At 43.9% G+C, this 21,836-nt stretch overlaps 1 protein-coding gene across 2 annotated transcripts; it reads left to right on the top strand.

The window, feature by feature from the left end:
• Window positions 1-298: 298 nt before the first annotated feature.
• SIRPB2 (signal regulatory protein beta 2) lies at window positions 299-17,147 on the top strand. 2 transcript variants are annotated; one of them, XM_003273444.2, is made up of 5 exons: window positions 299-509; window positions 11,649-12,014; window positions 13,110-13,451; window positions 14,334-14,399; window positions 15,402-17,147. In XM_003273444.2, the coding sequence occupies exons 1-5, from the start codon at window positions 425-427 to the stop codon at window positions 15,569-15,571; spliced, it is 1,029 nt and encodes a 342-aa protein (XP_003273492.2). In that variant the 5' UTR covers window positions 299-424; the 3' UTR covers window positions 15,572-17,147. The 2 variants fall into 2 exon arrangements, with proteins under 2 accessions (XP_003273492.2, XP_030681361.1); XM_030825501.1 differs by having other exon boundaries at window positions 13,110-13,558; window positions 15,402-15,517.
• Window positions 17,148-21,836: the final 4,689 nt, after the last annotated feature.

The raw sequence follows: 21,836 nt of genomic DNA, 5'->3' as shown, positions 1-21,836 counted from the left end.
TTGTTCCTATGCTGCAAATGAAGAAACAAAAGGCTCAGAAATGGCAAGTGACTTTGAAATCTTGCACAGCCAAGAAGAGGGAGATCCAATGTTTGCTCCAAAGTCCACCTGATTCTGGAGTGCATCCTCTGACCTCAGTGCCCACCTCCCTCCTGGGCACCTAGGATGGAGCCTATGGCAAGGGGTCATCAAGGTGTTAGCACAGTGACTACAGGAATCACAGCCCAGACACAAAAGCAGGAAACCCTTTGACCAGGCTCCTTCCTATTGCACCAACAGCCTTGTGTTGCTGCAATGAAAACACTTCCCCAAACAGCTGTGACCAAGAGACGCAGAAACTGCCTTGTCCACGGGCCACACCTCAGACTCCAACTCTCACAAGAGAGCAGAGGAGCCCCAAGTCTTGGGGACCTCAGAAGATGCCATGTGCTCCACCATGTCCGCCCCCACCTGCCTGGCCCGCTTTCTTCCCTGCTTCCTGCTGCTGGCACTGGTCCTTGTCCCCTCAGGTAAGTGGGATCTAGGACAGAACAGGGTCCACCTCTGGCTGGTCAGTTCCTAGAGGGGCACTAAGTGCTCTGGCATGCCTGGAGAGGCTTGACCCCATGAAGATAGAGTAAAGGGGGTACACTGAAAATTTGCCTGACTCCGGCAGAGAGCACACCCAGTGTCCCAAGAAGCAGTGTAGTGAAATGATAAGCTCCCAGGCTCTGCGCTCACACCCACTGGCTTCTAGCTCGATTGCTCCTATGCCCACGTCAGATGCTGCAGCTCTTTTAGCCCCAGGAGCCTCTTCTACAAAAGAGGGACGCTCATGGGACCTTTCTCTAGGGCTACTGTGAGTATTAAATAGAAAAGTGGTGAGGCTCAGCCCTGGGCCAGCTGCATAGTTTATGAGACCCATTGCAAAATGAAAACTGGGGTCTTTTGTTCAAAAAGTATTGAGCAACACAGCAGAGCATTAAACCAAGCATGGGATCCTTCTAAGCACAGGGCCCTGTGCGACTATATAGATGGCACAGCCATGAACCAGCCCTGGCTCAGCTTAAGACTCAGTAGGCTCAAACCTCACCACTAACCAGTTTAAGTTATTTCTTTCTGACCCTCAGTTTTTCCAACCGTAACATGGAGCTAAAAATAGGACCCACCTTGTGACTTTCTTAGGAGAATTTAACAAGATAATACCCATAAGTGGCATAACAAATATTTGATAACTGTTGGTGATTATTATTATCATTCCCATGTTTCCTCTAACTCAGGGGCAGGCCAGGTTAGCTCCAGAGTCTTGAGACCCCTGAATATATAGCTCAGCCTCTGAGTCCAGAACTCTCTGATCTACCAGGCAGGAATACTTGGCTCTCAGTGGACTCATTCCATCTCCTGCCCATCTGGGCCTCTGCTCCAGGCTCTACTGAGATTTAGATTCTGTCCGTGACATCTTTGGTCCTCCGTGGTGACCATCCCCAGGAGAGATCCTGGCAGAACCCAGGTGTGGGGTCGGACCTAGATGCTCCCTTACTCGTTGGCCATATGACTCAAGACACCACTTCACTTCTCTGAGCTGATTTCCTCAATTCTAAGATGTGAATCATAATTCCTAGGTCTCATTTCACAAGTACTTTTGAGTGTCTGCTATGTTTTAGGCACTAGACTAGGAAATCAGAAATCTAAACTACCCAGAATAAAAAATATTCCCAATGACTGTTGCAATAGAATAGATGGAAAATAAGAGAAGTTGCTTAAACCAGTCGGTTGGAAGGTTTGATTCCAGCTGCGTCTCAAGCTGAGTCAGGGCTGGTTCATGGGTGTGCCCTCTATATAGTGGCACAGAGCCCCCTGCTTAGAAGGGCCCCATGCTTGGTTTAATGCTCTGCTGTGTTGCTCAATAGTTTTTGAACAAGGGACCTGCATTCCCATTTTGCACTTGGCCTCACAAATTACATAGCTGGCCCAGGATTGAGCCTCACCACTTTTCTATTTAATACTCACAGCAGCCCCAGAGAAAGGTCCTATGAGTGCCCCTATTTTGTAGTAGAGGAGACTGGGGCTAACACATTTTCTATAAGGCTTTTAAAGGGAGCCCCACACAGGAACCATGAAAGGCAGAGGATGCAGATGGAAAATGGATGAGAAGGTCCAGCTCCACTGACAAGGCAGAGGCAAACCTCCTAGGACACCTCCTAAAGCCCAAGTGACAATACGAAAGGGAACTCAGAAGGGGAGAGGGAGGGAAGGGGTGTGGGCACCAGGACTGAGTCCAGGCTCCAGCTTCTTCTCTGGTGCTCACTTCCCCAGACTCACCCCTAGCTGAGATAAGACTTTCTGAGTCCTTCCTTCTTCCTGTCCTCCGTTGCTTCTTTCTCCTCACACATGCAGGCTTCATCTTTACAAATAATTTATTTTTAACAGCTCTATTGAAGTGTAATTGACATACATTAAACCATACATATGTAAAGTACACAATTAGATAAGTTTTGTTTGTGAGTGCTGGGTGTATTTCACACTTGTGAAATCATCACCAAAATCAGCATCATGAACGTATACAGCACCCAAAAAGTTTTGTTGTGCTTCATCCTTGCCACTCCTCCTTGTCTCCAAAACAACCATGGATCTGTATTCTGTCACTATAGTTTGCATTTTTTAGAATTTTATGTAACAAGGATCACACAGTTGTACTCCTTTTTGGCTGGCTTCTTTTACTCAGCATAATTATTTTGAGATTCATTCATGTTGTTGCATATGTCAATAGTTCATTTCTTCTCATGTCTATCCATTGTATGGATAAACACTTTCCCATTCACCTGTAGACAGATATTTGGGTTGTTCGCACTTTAGGGCTATTGTAAATAAAGCATCTGTGAATATTCATGTACAAGTCTTTGTGTGTATATATACTTTCATTTCTCTTAGGGAAATATCTGAGGATAAAATGGATCATATGGTTGCCGTACATTTAACTTTTTCAGACACTGCCAAACTGTTTTTCAAAGGAGTTGTACCATTTTACATTCTCATCAGCAATGTAGGAGGATGGCAGTTCCTACGCCTCCTCACCAACACTTATTATGATCAATCTTTTTCATTTTAGTCATTCTAATGGGTACATAGTAATATCTTACTGTGATTTATTTTTTTGAGACAGGGTCTCACTCTGTTGCCCAGGCTGGAGTGCAATGGCTTGATCTCAGCTCACTGCAACCTCCATCTCCCTGGCTCAAGTGATCCTCCCACCTTAGCCTACCAAATAACTGTGACTACAAGCACACATCACTACACCCAGCTAATTTTTGTGGTTGTCTGATTGGTTGGTTAGTTTTTTTGTTTTGGTAGAGACAAAGTTTCACCATATTGCCCAGGCTGGTCTTGAACTCCTGGGATCCAGTGATCCGCCTGCCTCAGCCTCCCGAAGTCCTAGGATTACCAAACTCTCACTGTGATTTTAACTCCCTAATATGTAATGATGCTGAACATTTTTCACATCATGCATCCTTTTTGGTGAAGTGTCTATTCGACTCTCATTTTTAAGTGTGTTTCTTATTATTGAGTTTTGAGAGTTCATTATATATTATGGATACAAATATTTTGCCAGCTATATGCTTTGCAAAGATTTTTCTCCTACTCTGTGACTTGTCTTTTTTTTCTTTTACAAGTGTTTTCTGAACAGCAGGAGTTCTTAATTTTTATGAAGTCCAATTCATCAATTTGTCTTTAATGGATCATGATTTTGGTGTCACATCCAAGAAATCTTTGCTTAACCCAAAGTTACAAAGTTTTTTTCCATGTTTGCAGCTAGAAGTTGTATACTTTAACATTTTATGTTTAGTTATACGATCTATTTTGAGTTAATTTTTATATAGTTTGAGGTATAAACCAAAGTTCATTTGTTTGCACATGTATTTCCAATGGTTCTTGCACCATTGTTGAAAAAAACTCCCCATTCTCCATTGAATTGTCTTTGCACCTTTGTCAAATATCAAATAATTATAGTTAGGAGCCATGGCATGCACCTGTACTCCTAGCTACTCAGGAGGATTGCTTGAGACTAGCAGTTTGAGGCTGCAGTGTGCTATGACGATCACACCCAAAATAGCACTGTACTCCAGCCTGGAAAACATAGCGAGACCTCATCTCTTTTTAAAAAATCAGTTGCCTCTATTTGCACTGACTATTTCTAGACTCTCTATTCAGTTCCACTGATATGTTTATCTATCTTTGTGCCATACCATATTGTCTTGATTACTGTAACATTATCTAAGTCTTGAAAGCAGGTGGTATTAGTTTGCTAACTTTGTTCTTTTTCAAGTTGTTTTGGCTATTCTATAAATTTTAGATTTCGTTTATCAATTCTAAAGTGAAGCCTGCTAGGATTTGAATGGGAATGGCATTGAGTTTATATATCAACTTGAGAAGAATTGACATCTAAGCAATACTGAATCTTCCAACATACGAATAGTGTGTACCTCTGTCTTTATTTAGGCTTGATTTTTTTTATCTTAGCAATGTCATGTAAGTTTTCAGTTTGTAGTTCCTTTACATTTTTGGCTAAATATTTTCTATTTTTATAATATTGATGACTGGAAATTTTTAAATTCCAATTTCAAGTGGTTTATTGCTAGTAGATAGTAATACATATAATTTTGTACATTGATCTTTATCGTCAACCTTGCTAAACTCATTTATTAGGTCTAGTAGCCTTTTTAAGAAATTTTCATTTAAATTTTAATTATGTCATCTGCACATAGTTTTCTTTTTTCTTTCAACTCAAGATGTCTTTTATTTCCTACTACCTTTTTGCATGGTTAGTACCGATCCTACAATATTGAATAGAAATAGTAAAAATAGGCATCCTTGTCTAGCTCCTGATCCGCAGGGAAAACATTCATTTTTGCACCACTAAGGTTGATAGAGTTGTTGTAGGGTTTTCACAGGTGCCCCTTATCAACTTGAAAAACCTTCCTTGTCTTCCTAGTTTGCTGAGAGTTATTATTAGGAATGCATGTTCAATTTTGAAAACTGCTTTTTCTGCATCTGTTGAGATGATTATATGCGTGCGTGTATATGCGTGTGTGTGTGTGTTAGTTTAGTAATATGGTAAATTACATTGATGGATTTTTGAATGTTAAACCAACTTTATATTCCAGGGACAAGCTCAACTCGATTATAATGTATTATACTTTCTAAATATTGCTGATTGCTGAATTTGGTTTACTAAAATTTTGTTTAAAATTTTTTATCTATGTTCATGAGAGATATTGGTTTTCTTTTCTCGTAAGGAAAAGGCTTCGGTTTCAAGATAACACTGGGACTCATAGAATAATTAGAAAAGTATGCTCCTTTTTTCAATTTTCTAAAAGTATTTGTGCAAAATTGGTATTATTTCTTTCTTAAAGATATGGAAAATTTGGCTGGGCATGGTGACTCATGCCTGTAATCCCAGCACTTTGGGAGGCTGAGGCAGGCAGATCACTTGAGGCCAGGAGTTCAAGACCAGCCTGGCTAACATGGCGAAACTCTGCCTCTACCAAAAATATAAAAATTAGCCGGGCATGGTGGTGCATGCCTGTAATCTCAGCTACTCAGGAGGCTGAGGCAGGAGAATCGCTTGAACCTGGGAGGCAGAGGTTGGAGTGAGCCGAGATCACGCCACCGTATTCCAGCCTGGGTGACAGAGTGAGGCCCTGTCTCAAAAAAAAAAGAAAAGAAAAAAGATATGGAAAATTCACGAATGAAACTTTCTAGGATTGGAGCTTTACTTCTGGGAAGATTTTTAATAACATATTGAACTTTTTAATAGATAATAGGGCTAACCAGGTTATCTTTTTCTTCTTGAGAAAGCTTTGGCAGTGTATCTTTTTCAAGGAATTTGTTCATGTCACTTAATTTGTCAAATATATATAACTTGAAGTTTTCCATAATATTCTTAGTATTCTATTAATAAGAGTAAAATCTGTAGTAGTATCACCAGTCTTATTCCTTATTTTAATAATTTAGGGTCTTTCTGTGTGTGGCCCCTCTGTTCAATCTGACTAGAGATTTATCAGTTTTAGTGATCTTCTCAAAGATTTTCTTCTTCTCATTGATTTTTTCTGTGTGTGTGTGTGTGTGTTGTGTGTGTGTGTGTGTTCTACTGTCTTAAGTTTCATTTAGAGCTCAATGATTTCCTTTCTTTCACTACTTTGGGTTTAGTTTATTGGCCTTTTTTTCTAGTTTCTTAAGGTGGAAAGTGGGTAATTTATTTGAGTTCTTTCTTCTTTCCAAATGTAGGCATGTAATACTACAAATTTCCCCTTGCTTTAACGGGATCCCGCAAATTTTTATATTATGTTTTCATTTTCATTCAGTTCAAAATATTTTCTAATTTCTCTTTTTTTAATCGATACATAACATTTGTACATATTTATGGGGTTCACGTAATACTTTGTTACATGCATAGGATGTGTAATAAACGAGTCAAGGTATTTAGGATATCCATCACCTCATGTATTTTTCATTTATCTGTGTTAGGAACATTTTAAGTCCTCTCTTCAAGCTATTTTGAAATGTACAAAACATTGCTGTTAACCACAGTTACCATACTCTGATATCAAATGGCAGGATCTTATTCCTTCTATCTAACTGTATGTTTGTACCCATTAACAAATTTCTCTCATCCCCCTCCCCCTACACTCACTTTTCCCCACGTCTGGTATCATTGTACCCTCTACTTTCACGAGATCAATTTTTTTAGCTCCCACATATGAGTGAAAACATGTGATGTTTGTCTTTCTGCACCTGGCTTATTTCACTTAACATAATGAACTCCACCTTCATTCATGTTGCTACAAATGACAGAATTTCATTTGTTTTTATAGCCAAATAGTATTCCATACATACTGGCCATCCGGTAGTGGTATTGCTGGGTGATATGGCAGTTCTATTTTTCGTTTTTTGAGAAATCTCCATACTGTTTTTCATAGTGACTGTACTAATTTACATTCCCACCAACAATGTATAAAGTTTCCTTTTCTTTGCTACCTTACCAGCACATATTTGTGGTGGTTTGTTTATTTTTTTTATTGTTGCCTTTTTAATAGTCATTCCAACTGGGGTAAGATGATATCTCATTGTGGTTTTGATTTGCATTTCCCTGATGATTAGTGATGTTGAGCATTTTTTCATGTGCCTGTTGGCCATTTGTATGTCTTCTTTTGAGAAATGTTGATTCATGTCCCTTGCCCACTTTTTAATGAGTTTTTTTAACTGTTGAGTTGTTTGAGTGTCCTGTATATTTTGGATATTAGATTAGTCCCATCAGGTGAGTACTTTGCAAATATTTTCTCTCATTCAAGAGTTTGTCTCTTTACTCTGTTGATAGTTTCTTTTATTATGAAGAAGCTTTTTAGTTTAATATAGTCCCATTTGTCTATTTTTGTCTTAGTTGCCTGACCCTTTTGAGGTCTTAGTCATAAAATCTTTACCTATACCAGTGTCCTGGAGTGCCTTCCCTGTTTTCTTCTAGTAGTTTTTATAGTTTTAGGTCCTACAGTTAGATCTTTAATTCATCTTTAGTTGATTTTGGTATATGGTGAGAAAGAGCAGTCTACTTTTATTCTTCTGTATATGGATATCCAGTTTTTCCAGCACCATTTACTGAATGTATATTCTTGATACCTTTGCCAAAAATCAATTGGCTGTAAATACGTGGATTTATTTCTGTGTTTTCTATTCTATACCATTGGTCTATTATACCATTGGTCTATGTATTCTATGCCATTTGTCTATTATACAAATACACATCCCAATCAAGAAGAAATTTACAAAATCCCAGAAAAAGAACACAAAATATTGATACTAGGGAAGCTCAGTAAGATACAAGATAATTCTGAAAAACAATACAAAGAAATCAGAAAACACTCCAAGACATTGCTCTAGGCAAATGTTTTGTGGCTAAGACTTCGAAAGACAGGCAACAAAGGCAAAAAAAAGACAAATGGGACTATATTAAACTAAAAAGCTTCTGCACTGCAGAAAAATAATCAAAAGAGTGAAGAGATGACCTACTAAATGAGAGATAATATTCACAAAGTACTCATTTGACAAGGGACTAATATCTGGAATAGACAAGGAACTCAAACAATTCAACAGTTAAAAAAGCAAACAAACAAATAAATAATCTAATTAAAAATGAGCAAAGAAAAGGAATGAATAAACATTTCCCAAAGAAGATATACAAATGGCCTAGAAGTATATGAAAAAAATGCTCAACATCACTCATCAGGGAAATGCAAATCAAAATCATAATGAATTATCGTCTTATCCCAGTTAGAATGGCTATTGTTAAAAAGACAGAAAAAAAGGCCAGGTGCTGTGGCTCGTGCCTGTAATCCCAGCACTTTGGGAGGCTGAGGCGGGCGGATCACCTGAGGTCAGGGGTTCGAGACCAGCCTGACCAACATGGTGAAACCCTGTCCCTACTAAAAATACAAAAATTAGCCGAGTGTAGTGGCACATGCCTGTAATCCCAGCTACTCAGGAGGCTGAGGCAGGAGAATCACTTGACCCCAGGGGGCAGAGGTTGCAGTGAGCCGAGATGGTGCCGCTGCACTCCAGCCTGGGTGACAGAGCAAGGCTCCCTCTCAAAAAGAAAAAGAAAAAAAAAAGATGAGGATGAGGAGAAAAGGGAACTCTTATACCCTATTGGTGGGAATGTAAATTAGTACAGCCACTATGGAAAACAGTATGGAGATTTCTCAAAAATCTAAAAATAGAACTGCCATATGATCCAGCAATCCTAGAATGGGTATTTATCTACAGGAAAAAACATCAATATATCAAAGGAGTGCATGCATTTCTATGTTTATTGCAGCAATATTCACAATTGCAAATGTATGGAATCAATCTAAGTGTCAATCAATGGATGAATTGATAAAAAAAAATATACATATATATGGTGTCCCCAAGCACACCCACAATGGAATACTATTCAACCATAAAAAAATAGTAATAATGAAATCATGTAGTCATTCACAGCAACACGGATGAAACTGGAGATTATTATGTTAAGTGAAGTAAGCCCTACTCAGGAGGCTGAGGCGGGAGAACTGCTTGAACCTGGTAGGCAGAGGTTGCAGTGAGCTGAGATCGTGCCATCGCACTCCAGAAAAAGAAGGAGGGAGGGAGGGAAGGAAGGAAGGAAGGAAGGAAGGAAGGAAGGAAGGAAGGAAGGAAGAAAGGAAAGAAGGAAGGAGCCAGACACAGAAAGACAACTATGCAGGTACTAAAAATGATCTCACGGAAGTAGAGTGTCATGACAGATATCAAAGACTAGGAAAGGTGATGGGTCTCAGGGAGAGGGATTAAGAGTGAGGTTGGTGAATGGATACAAACACACAGTTAGATAAAAGGAATAAATTCTAAAGTTTGATAGCAGAGTAGGGTGACTATAATTCACAACAATGTATTATGTTTTTCAGAACAACTAGAAAAGAGGACCTGAAATGTACCCAACACATAGAAATAATAAATACTCAAGTGGTGGATACCAAAAAAAAAAAGAAACTTACAGTAATAAACTCACATTTCTCCACTCCCAGTCTTTATTCTATTGATGTCATAACTTCTACTTATACATGTGTTAGAAGCCTCACAATAGAATGTCATTTTTTTTAAATCAGTTTGGGGCCTTGCTTTTAAGATTTGTTGGGTGGACCAGAACACTTCTTTCTGGGCTGCATCTCTCTTCTGTGGAGTTTCCCCAGTGCCCTGACAATCATGGGTTTTACCAGTTTGGCTGGTGGGAACAGGCACCATTCTTAGCCCTGTGCTGAGTGATGGGCACAGTTCTGTACCTGTGTGTGAGGAAATTCCCTGAGGCCAGGGAAAAAAACAGGAAGGATTAGTGGTTACAGATCTGACTGGCTCAAACAATGTTTGAAAGTGGATGTTGCTGAATTTCTTGGAACTAAGGACATCAAGGACAAAAGCAATCCCTAGGATTCAACATGTGGTTATCACTTGGTCACAATTGTGAGAAAGTTATTCTTGGTGGTTAACAGCACATGCCTAGCTGAAGATACGTAGAAATAGAATTTAGAATTCCTTAAGTCTTTCCTAGACCCTCTTAGAAGGGAATGTTTGCTTCACCTTCCTACTCTCCTTGCCTCATTCACAACTGAGAAACACCGTGATATACTGCAAACAAATGTGTGGAGTGAGACTGAGCTATTCACAAATGCTGATGGGAATATAGACAAAAAGGAAACTCAGGGTACAAAGCTGCTGACCTTGAACTGAGCAGAATCTTAAGTCACCTGATCTGAGTTCAAATCCTGGACACGATATCTACTGAATGCATGGTTCACCTCATGTTTGTTTACCACCGTGAGCATTCGTTTTCTTTCTCATCTCAAAAATGGAGATTATAGGCTGGGCATGGTGGCTCACACCGGTAATCCCAGCACTTTGGGAAGCCAAGGGGAAGGAATGACTTGAGCACAGGAGTTTGAGACCAGCCTGGGCACCATAGTGAGACCCCATCACTACAAAAAAATTTAAAAATAAATAAATAATAAATGGAGAAGTTTTTTAAATTGAGATTGTAACAGCATCTACCTCACAGAATTCTTAAAAGGAGTACATGTGATGATGTTTGTAACCAAGAACATCCATGGGAGGCCTCAGCCCTCTTTCTCTGTATCCACTTTGAGGATAAACTCAACAGTTCAACCTATCTTCAAAATAGACTCACTTCACAACACATTAACATGAACTGCAGTCTGCTGATAATTCACATGAGGCAGAAACGGTATTTACACTGAACCCCGCAACACACAAACCTATGTCTCTGAAGGGTGGCGTTTGAAGATTAATAGCCAGAGCTCCAGAAACAGGCTGAGAGGGCTTGAATCAAGCCTGTCACTCTCTTGCTGAGTGATTTATGAGTGGGCCAGAGCTTCCATAACAAAGTAGCATGGCCTGAGTGGCTTGAACAATATAAATGTAATTTCTCACAATTCTGGAGGCTGGAAACTGAGATCAAGATGTCTGTTTCTGGTTTGTCTGAGGCCTCTCTCCTCAGCCTATAGATGGCCGCCTTCTCCCTGTATCTTCACATGGTCTTCCCCCTGCATGTGTGTGTCTAAATTTCCTCTCCTTATAAGGACACTAGTTGGATGAGATTAAGGCCCAACCCCAATGACCTCATTTTAACTGAATTACCTCCTTAAAGACCCTATCTCCAAATAAGTCACATTCTGAGGTACTGGAGGTTAGGACATCAACATGTGCATTTGGGAGACACAATCCTAGCCGACGATCCTGGGACAGCTGCCTAACCTTTCTGGACCCTCAGTTTCCTCTGTCAAAAATGGGAATAATGCCATTTACCTTACAGGAGCATTGTGAAGAATAAGTGACATAATGCATGCAGGGCCCAGCACATGGTGAGCACTTCAGTGTTATTTATTATTTGTAGGTTTGCCATTGCATAGCTCAGTTCTCTCTCTGCAGCCAGCCATCTCATCCCCTCTTTCCCTTCCCTCTCTAATGACACTCTTGTCTTGTCCTGGGCCATTGTTCTTGGCCAGATAATGGTTTGATTGTTTTACGCTTGTCATTTAGGGCTCCAAGTCCTTCCTGCCCAATGCAAGGTCTTTCTTCCTCTCTTGTAGATGCCTCTGGGCAGAGCAGCAGGAATGACTGGCAGGTGCTACAGCCCGAGGGCCCCATGCTGGTGGCAGAAGGTGAGACACTTTTACTGAGGTGTATGGCGGTAGGCTCCTGCACTGATGGTATGATAAAATGGGTCAAGGTGAGGACTCAGGACCAACAGGAAATTTATAACTTTAAACATGGCTCCTTCCCTGGGGTAATGCCCATGATCCAACGGACATCAGAACCACTGAATTGCGATTATTCCATCTATATCCACAACGTCACCAGGGAGCACACTGGAACCTACCACTGTGTGAGGTTTGATGATTTGAGTGAACACTCAGAAATGAAATCGGATGAAGGCACCTCAGTGCTTGTGAAGGGTGAGTATCAGGCCCTGCAGACCACACATTTGCTCCAGTCTGTTTCCCTGCACAGTCACCTTTATCCACTGTATCATGCTGTATCACACAAAATTTCAGTGGCATACAACAATACATATTTTTATCTCTACATGCACATTTACATGTGGCTGGGTGGTTCCACTCCTCATGTCTCATGCCAGAGCCCAGGCTGGAGAGGTAGCAACTATGTGGGGCAGGTTTTTCTCATAAAGATGGCAGAAGCAGAAGCTCAGTCCCAACTCTTCAAGTACACCTCAAGCATCTACTCACATTATGTCTGCTAACAGCCCACTGGCTAAAGCAAGTCACATGGCTCAGCTCCAAGTCAAGGGACAAGGAAGAATAGTCTTCCACCGTGCACCCAAGGTAAGAGTATGGACGTACCCTATTACAAGCACAGAGTCAAAACCTGAGGTTGATCATGTCATCTACCACACTCCCCAAGTAATCAATCATGGCATCTGTAAGTCCACCTGTGGTCACCTGAATACCCAAATCCTGGGCCTGTCATTGAATAGCAGTTCCTTCTTAAGTCAGTTACCCTGGCTCTACATGCCTCAAGTGCTTTGCTTGAAAAACAGGCAAAACAATTTGTACTTCAAGGGTCATTCGGGTGATTAAATAGAATGGATGCTTGTGGAAACACCTCATAAACTGGTGACATGGAGAGTATCTGTACGTAGGAGTTCATTTTAACTTGATGCCAGATTCAGGAAGGCTTCGCTGGCTTCTCCCAAGCTGTGATGGTGCCTCCTCTGTAGTCCTGCCGTCTTCTGGGTTTCCACCTCTTGGCAATTTTTTGACCATCTCCACTGGAAGACAGAGAATGGCTTCAGGGCCGGGCACTTGTGTGTCTTCCTGAGTTTCATGTTCCCCAATCCTACCATTGGTATGTAGTAGGTACTCAGAGCGTTTTTACTGAATGAGTCAACTGGTGAGTAATAAAGAAAGCAGAAGGGAGTGGCTGAGTGAAGAAATCTGGAAAGAAGGAAGGGAGGGAAAACACCAGGGAGGAAATGAGTGAACGATGGAAGAGGAGACGGAATTCAACAAGGACCTCCTCTTTGGCTTCAGGAGCTGGGGACCCTGAACCAGACCTGTGGATCATCCAGCCCCAGGAATTGGTGTTAGGGACCACTGGAGACACTGTCTTTCTGAACTGCACAGTGCTTGGAGACGGTCCCCCCGGACCCATCAGGTGGTTCCAGGGAGCTGGTCTGAGCCGGGAGGCCATTTACAACTTTGGAGGCAACTCCCGCCCCAAGGCGACAGCGGTGCGGACCTCCAACAGTGACTTCAGCATTCTTCTACAGAACGTCTCCAGTGAGGATGCAGGCACCTATTACTGCGTAAAGTTTCAGAGGAAACCCAACAGGCAATACCTGTCTGGACAGGGCACCAGGCTGAAAGTGAAAGGTGAGACAGTCGGTTTTGGAGTTGTCGGGAGAGGGGAGCAGGTATTCATCAGGAATTTTTCTACATGTCCCGAACAAGCCAGTTCTTCCCAGCCTCCATGTCTTTACGTAAGTTTTTCCCTCTACCTGAAATGCTTTCTCCTTTTCCCTGAAAACTCCTACTCATCCTTCAAGACCCAGCACAAATAGCCCTTCCTCTGTAAAACCTTCTCCTCTTCTCAAGCAGAGTTAATTTCTCCCCATTCTGGTTTCCACAGAACTCTGTATAGATCATTAATAATTCAACAAACATTGGCCAGGCACCGTAGCTCACTCCTGTAATCCCAGCACTTTGGGAGGCCAAGGCAGGTGGATCACCTGAGTCAGGAGTTCGAGACCAGCCTGATCAACACGGTGAAACCCCATCTCTAATAAAAATACAAAATTAGTCAGGCGTGGTGGTGCATGCCTGTAATCCCAGATACTTGGAAGGCTGAGGCAGGAGAATCGCTTGAACCTGGGAGGTGGAGGTTGCAGTGAGCCACGATCGCACCATTGTACTCCAGCCTGGGCAACAAGAGCAAAACTCCATCTCAAAAAATAATAGTAACAATAGTAATTCAACAAACATCTACTACATGCCTGTTGAGTGTCCTACATGCCTGTTGAGTGTCCTGCACTATGCTAAGTACTGGAGACACTGCAATGAATTAGACATGTCCATACCCTAAACGTGCTCCAGTAGAAAGTCTAACTTTGTCCTTCATAGCTGCAGGGTTTGACTTCTAGCCCGCACCCAGGTAGAAACTGGCAGACTCATCCCAGAGATCCCAGCTCCTGGGACTTAGGAAGTGGTGGGAGATAAAGATAAAGGGAAGTGTGAGAAAGCCTCTCTCCCTTGCAGCAAAATCTACCTCTTCCCAAGAGGCAGAATTCACCAGTGAACATGCAACTGAGATGTCTGCAACAGGTGAGTGTACCCACCTCAGTGGAGTCAATGAGTCCCCAACAGGCAAGGGGGCCATGAATGGCTTGGTCATGGGAAGGGAGCTGTCCTAGACTCCTGGGGGCTAATCTGCCATCAAGAAAGCTCCTAGGACTTCATCTCAACTGCAGAACTAGGACCCCAGAGAACCATGTTATAACAGCTCAGTTATAATGAACTTTCTCATAGCCAGGGCCATGTAATGGTTTAGCGGGAAATTTTGCTTGAGAGGTGGTGAGCTCCCTGTGATTCTGAGTGTAGGGACACACTGTGAGGCTATGCACAGCGACACTGGAGAACATGGCTTTGTAGCTAAGCCTCCTGGATGGAGCCCCTTCCTAGTGTAATGGGCAGGTTCTTGCCCCTTGAATCTGGTATCTGACTCTATGAACTAGGGAGGAGGGGACAAGAATCAGAGACCCTACTTCATGGGGTTGTGTGTGCACTCAAGGAGATCACACATGCCAAGTGTCCAGAACTGTGCCTAGCACATCTCATGTTAACATTCGAGGGCTCTCAGTATCTGGTGGGAGCTTGTGATAGATGTGGTCTGATTTGCCTTCTGGATGCTCGGCCCTGCTTCTGCCATTCATGGGGGCCAGACTGCCTGGGTCCCGTGACTTCTTTAACACATGTGGCCCTGAGAAAATCATTTCCCCACTCTGGGTCCATCTCCTTATCTATAAAAATTGGATCACTATCCTACACTGTAGGATTACCTTGAGGATTGCATTAGACAATTAGGAAGAGCAGAGGTTAGGGATGTGACTGAGATGATTACAGATGCAGGTAGAATATTGGGCAACCCTTCTCTGGGCCCAGGGCAGAGAGAAGGGTGGTCTTTAATCTCCTCTCTCAATGTAGAAAGGATACAGCTCCAGAGGTTATTCAGCAGCAGGATGTGACCTTGCCCATGGGCAGCACTGAGGTGTGGGCTGTGGGGCCCTCACCACGGGTCCCCCCTGAGCTCTCTCCTGTGCCTCCCAGGCCTCCTGGTTGTGTTCGCACCTGTGGTCCTGGGGCTGAAGGCAATTACCTTGGCTGCACTCCTACTGGCCCTGGCTACCTCTCGGAGGAGCCCTGGGCAAGAAGATGTCAAGACCACAGGCCCAGCAGGAGCCATGAACACCTTAGCATGGAGCAAGGGTCAAGAGTGAGGGGTCAGCCCCAGAGTGGGGATCCTCTGAGTTGGAGAGGAGCCAGGGCTCCTCAACCATTTCCCTACCTCCAGTCCCAGCCTCCTCCAGGTGCCCCCAGGCCTCATGACAAACTCCTAGATCCCTGCATCTGGTTTTGGTCCACCTAGTGAAATTTCCTTCTTTGCACCGGGCTTCCCTCTAAAATGTCTCCCTTTCTCTTTTTGGCCTGTTCAAGACCTCCTTGCTTTTCAGTCCCTGGCTCAGTCTCTCCTCAACACCCTTGCCCCTACTGCAGCCCTTTCTGGTGTGTCCTGCCCCTTTCCCCACCTTACTACATCCTTCTTGGCCTCCAACATCCAACTCAGGGTCTTCTTCCCAGGAGATGTCCCTAAGCATCTCTGAGCTCAACTAGCCAGATCATCTGTGCCCCTCCATCTACACCTTTCTCCCCACCCCTTCCTGCCTTACTTCCATCCCCCTCGTAGCAGGCTTGGGCAGCTGTAATATTAGATGCAGGTTCAGCAACTATAACAAAGCTCTTAAATAACAGTGGCTTAAACCAGTGGAAATCAACCAGAAAGTTGACCATCAGCAGGCCGAGCAATACAGAGACTCCCTGGTATTGAGACCCAGGATTCATCGATCTCATTGCTACCAAGTCCACCTTCTAGGCAACCAGACTGGAGAAGAAGGCAGGGAAGGGGAGCAGGACCCTCCCCTTTAAGGGCACAGTCAGGAACTTGGCCACCTCACTTATCTCTACTTGGCTGGAATGTGGTCACATGGTCACACCTAGCGGCAAGAAAGGCTGGGAAATGTAGTCTTTATTTCTGGCAGCAATGCGCCCAGCTGCAAGTTTTCACTAGAGAAACCGGATGGTAGATATCAGGGGATAACCAGTTATCTCCACCACAGCAGCATACAGACAGCCTCTCACCTGCCCTGTGGGACACCTGAGTTCAATGCCCAGCTAGCTAGCCAGCACTTCTTCCCACCATCACCTCCCCTGGGGCAGCATGATGTGGGGCAGTAGTTCCCAAGACGAGTGATTTTGCCCCCATTGGACTTTTGGCAATGTCTAGAGATGTTTCTGGTTGGCACAACCTGGGGGGTGCTACCACCATCTAGTGGACTGAGAAGCCCTGACATGGGGAAGAGTGTGCATGCCCAGGTGTCAGACACACCTGCCTTTAACCCTGAGGCCTCTGCCCCCTCCCTGTGCGCCCTCAGTGACTAATCAGAGTCCCTTCACATCACAGAACATCCAGGATACTAATGTGGACTTCTCTGCATTGTGTAAGAACCAATTCAAGACCAGGCACGTGGCTTATGCATGTAATCCCAGCACTTTGGGAGGCCGAGGTGAGTGGATCACCTGAGTTCAGGCGTTTGAGACCAGCCTGGCTAACATGGTGAAACCTCGTCTCTACTAAAAATACAAAAAATTAGCCAGGCATGGTGGTGTGTGCCTGTAATCCCAGCTACTTGGGAGGATGGGGCAGGAGAACCGCTTGAACTGAGAGGTGGAGGCTGCACTGAGCTGAGATCGCGCCATTGCACTCCAGCCTGGGCAACAAGAGCAAAACTCTGTCTCTAAAAAAAAAAAAAAAAAAAAAAAAAAGAACCAATTCAATTCTGCATTTACTGAGGGCCTACTATGTGCTGTGTGCACTGCGTGAACTCGATACATGTAAATTCCCTGTTCTCTTTCCAGGCAAACATTTATTAGCACTCACTATAGCAGGGAGTAGATGAGTCTAGATGTTTTTCATTACCACAAACAGAAAAACAGCTTGAACTAAGCCAGAGAGAACAGTAATTTAGTCTGAGAATGAAATAAAAATTGAATTACCAGACATTAGAGAGGGTAGGGAAGGTAGGCTGAATACTAACCCCCACCCCAAAGATATCCATGTCCTAATCTCTGGAACCTGTGACTGTTACCTTGTTTGGCAAAAAAAAAAAAAAAAAAAAAAAAAAAAAAAAAACCACACACACACACAAAGAAAAAAGAAAATAAAGACTATGCAGGTGTGATTAAATTAAGAATCTTGAGATGGGGGTGGGGGTTTATCCTGGATGATCTAAGTGAGGCCTAAAAGAGATGTTAAGTATCCTTACAAGAAAGAGACAGAAGGATCTTCGATGTAGAAGAGAAAGCAATGTGACCACAGAGGCAGAGTTTGGAGTGATGTGACCACAGGTTAAGGAACACCAGCAGCCACCAGAAGCTGGAAGAATCAAGGAAGAAATTCTCCCCCTGGAGCCTCCGGAGGAAGCATGGCCCTGCCAATACCTTGATTTCAGACTTCGGGACTTCAGAAATATGAGAAAATAAATTTCTGTTGTTTTAAATTATCAGGTTTGCAGTGATCTGTTACAGCACCCACGGGAAGCTAAAACAACAGGAAAGCATGGAGCTGGTTCTCCACTAACTGGAGGTGGGTCCCACCTGCCCCTGCAAGCCCCCTCACCCTGTAGGGCCCTGCATGAGCTGGTCCCTGCCGCCCCCTCTGACCTCATCTCCCCAGATCCCATAAGCTGACTCTGCTCCAGCACCCCTTTGGGCTTTGACCACACAAAGCTCCCTGATTCATTCAAGTCTCTGCTTAACTCTTACCTTCAAGAGGCCTCTCTGGACCACTCTATCCAAAAAACCACCTCCATCACTCTCATTCCCACTTGCCACTTAAGTTTTCTTGATAGTACTTACTGCTACCTGAAAACGTGTGTGTGTGTCTGTGTGTGTGCATGTGTGTGTGCGTGTGTGTGTGCGTGAGTGCATGTGTGCATGTCTGTGTGTGCATCTGTGTTTGTGTGTCTGCTTCCTTGATGGTTGTTAGTTGTCCCCACTAGAATTTGAGCTCCCTGGGGACAGGAACTTGACGGTCCACTATTGTAGCCACCCTCATTCAATCCTGAAACATGACTCTGTGCCAAGCCCTACTCAGTGTGCTGAGAATGAAACAGAAGTCTGCTCTCTCAGAGCTTACCTCCTCCTGAAAGAAGACAGACAATGAGCAAGTAACCCTACGTGAGTAACAGGCCCCCCTATACTGAGTGCTGAGGGCCTTCACAATGCAGGAGGAGGGGGAAGGAAGTTGCCAGAGCAAAGGGGAAGTGACACTATTTTATGCAGGGTGGACAGAAGAGGCCTCCTGATAAAGTGACATTTGAGCTGACACCTGAAGGAGGTGAGGAAGGGAGCCCAGCAGATACCCAGGGGAAGGGCTGAAAAGTACAAGGAACAGCAAATGCAAAGGTCCTGAGGCAGGAGCGTGCTTGACTTGGCACAAGAACAGCGAACACCAAGCAGAATGCCTGGCCTGTATTAGACCCCGTAAACACCTGAACTACATGCATGGCAGAGATGAAGTACGCAATCTCGGAAATCTGGCTGTGCAGGTTCAAATTCCAGTTCTCCTACTTATCTCTTGGGTGAGTTTTTTTCTCTCAGTTTCCTTGTCTATAAACTGATAATAACATGCGTGTCTCCCTTATTAGGTAGTTTTGAGGCTAAAATGCATTGGTATATGTGCAGCACCTGACACATAACAAGTCCTAAATAATTATTATAGTTACATTATTTCATTAGGCAATTGTTATGCAATTCTAACTATAAACTGTAGGCACTATCCTCCCCATGACGAGGAGCACGGCAGCCTATCAGGCAACTTCAGACGCCAGATGGCCCTGCTCACCACAGACTCAGTTGGAAAATCCTATAGAAAGTTGGCCCTGCTTGGGTCTAGAGACTTATAGGGACATGGCAGGGGAGCAAGGTGGAGGCAAGTCCACTAAAGAAGACAAATATAACAAAAGATGAATAATTTAAGGCCCTTCGTGGGGACTCTGGGAAACCTGCTGACCACAGATAGATAGGGTGGGGAATGGATGGGAGACAGAACTCCTCAGCCCAGCCCTTCTGCTGCTTTGGGGCCCCAGGCATTGCACAGGTCAGATGACCCACCAAAGACAGAGCAGGGGGCATGCCATAGCCCCCACTAAGGGCCAACAGGTCACTGTTACATGTCCTGCCTGGGCCTTCAGATCTGATGCCTGGATGTCAGTGGCTACACTCCAAGATCCCTGAATCAGGGCATCTGTTTCTCTCCCTACCCTTCTGTTTTCTCCTTCCTGCAGCTCTTCTTTAGCTCTTTCCTTCCCTTCCCATGGTTCTTGTCCCATGCTCCTTCTGCCCCAAGGAACCCCCATCAAGGCTGCCAAAGTCCCAGCCTTTGTGACAGCTCCCTGTGAGAGATGGGTCTATTCACACCACTCTCCTCGGGCCTCGAGGACCCTCCATTTCCCCCTGCAGGTAAGACCTAGAGCTGGAGGAACAAAAGGAGCAAACACTGCTTGACAGGGGCTTCCTATATCCTGACAACCCAAGGATGGCAGCCCTGCTGCAGTACTGAGGTGGCGGTATCGGGGTGGGGTGAGAGGAGGTGCCAGCCTGGTCAAGAATAGTCCATCCTCTCCGCAAGACACACTGCCCAGAGTGCAGCTACATGTCATTGGGCTGAGAAAGTGGGGAATGCCAGGCCTCCTAGTCAAGCACATTTCTAAATTCTATCTAAATGGCACTAATTAATGGCACTTTGCTACACAGATCATTCTCAACCTTGCTTTTTGACTCAACATTTGAGTTATATCCAGATTGGTTACCTGTGACTCTAATTCATTCATCTTCAGAACTGTATAGTATTTCATTGTATCAACATATTACATTTGTGATTTCTGTTGATGGATGGAGACCTTAGTTGTTCCAGTTTCTCACTATCCGAAACAGAGACAGTTTCATTGCGTCTCCTGATGCATGCACAAGTGCACACACCCACAAGTAGAACTGGAGGGTTATACAGGTTCTGTGCTTCTTCAACTCCACTAGATTGGCCAAATCATGCCCCAATGCCATTAAGCCAACATATACTGCTGCCAGACACAGGAAAATTCCTGCTGTTTCATGCTTATGCCAATATTTCCTATGGTCACATTACAGGGAAGTGTGGGAATCTTCAGTTCTTGTCTGCTTGGAAGAAAGATTTCAGCCAAGAGACACACAGCAAAGGTTAAGTAGCAGAGTTTATTGAAGAAAGATAAAGTACATTCCTAGAAAGGAGTGGGCTGACCTGGCTGGAAAACAGCATCAGGCGAAAAACAGCAGTAGCAGTGTTTATTTAAAGAGACAGTACACTCTGAAAGAACCAGCCAGCAGCAGCTGGTGCTGGGGGACCCTCTTTATGAGAATCTTACATGATTATTCGTGAAGGGGCATGAGGGAGTGTCACTTACAATCATGTTTTAGGTGGTCCCCTTGGCCATGAATGTTCTGTGGTTGTACACGCTAGTAAACACATTGCATGTCTCATTAGCATTTAAAATCTCCACTCAGGGGTGTGTTTTGTTATTATTATTTTTTTTTTTTTTTGAGACAGAGTCTCGCTGTGTCACCTAGGCTGGAGTGCAGTGGCGTGATCTCGGTTCACTGCAATCTCTGCCTCCTGGGTTCCAGCGATTCTCCTGCCTCAGCTTCCTGAGTAGCTGGGACTGCAGGCACCCACCACCACGCCTGGCTAATTTTTGTATTTTTTTAGTAGAGACGGGTTTCACCATATTGACCAGGCTGGTCTCCAACTCCTGACCTCGTCATCCGCCCACCTCGGCCACTCAAAGTGCTGGGATTATAGGCGTGAGCCACTGTGCCCGGCTTGTTATTATAATGAGCAAAAGGCTACTGTAGGGCGAGTTACTAGAGGAGTGCACATGCTCGTCAGTGGGAAAGTCCCTACCATGGTTATCTCTGGGTAAGGCCTCATAAGTCCCCTTTAAGGACAGAGGAGCCCAACCACAAGGCCAGAAGTTGCCAGTGTAGCCATTGTCTTTTTGCTGGCTGCCAGTGGGTGGCGCTGACTATCAGTGAACGGAGTCTCCAGGCCTTCTTTTCCCAAATGCTCCCTTGCCTGCTCATTTCTGGCCATCTGCCTACTCTAACAGTCAGACTTGTAAATGTTTTACCAATTGAATAAGGCAAAAGGGAATCTCATTGCAGTTTTCATTGGTTCTCACTGCTGACTAATGCAACCAAGCATTTTTCCATACACCGGCTGGCAGTACTGTTATTTTATTATTATTGTCATTAGTTGAAGATGTTGTGAAAAGAGAGACAAATAGTCCCAACTTTGCTGAGGCAGTGGTAGTAGAGAAGGGTGAGTGGTACCGGCAGCTTCCATGTATAGGGGCCTCTGGAAGGTCTGAATGTCAGTTGAGAAATCAATCATTT

This window comes from Nomascus leucogenys, chromosome 13 (assembly GCF_006542625.1).
Source record: "Nomascus leucogenys isolate Asia chromosome 13, Asia_NLE_v1, whole genome shotgun sequence".
NCBI lineage: Eukaryota > Metazoa > Chordata > Mammalia > Primates > Hylobatidae > Nomascus > Nomascus leucogenys.
The sequence above is the reverse complement of the archived record's forward strand: the minus strand, read 5'-3'. Positions and strand labels throughout refer to the sequence as shown.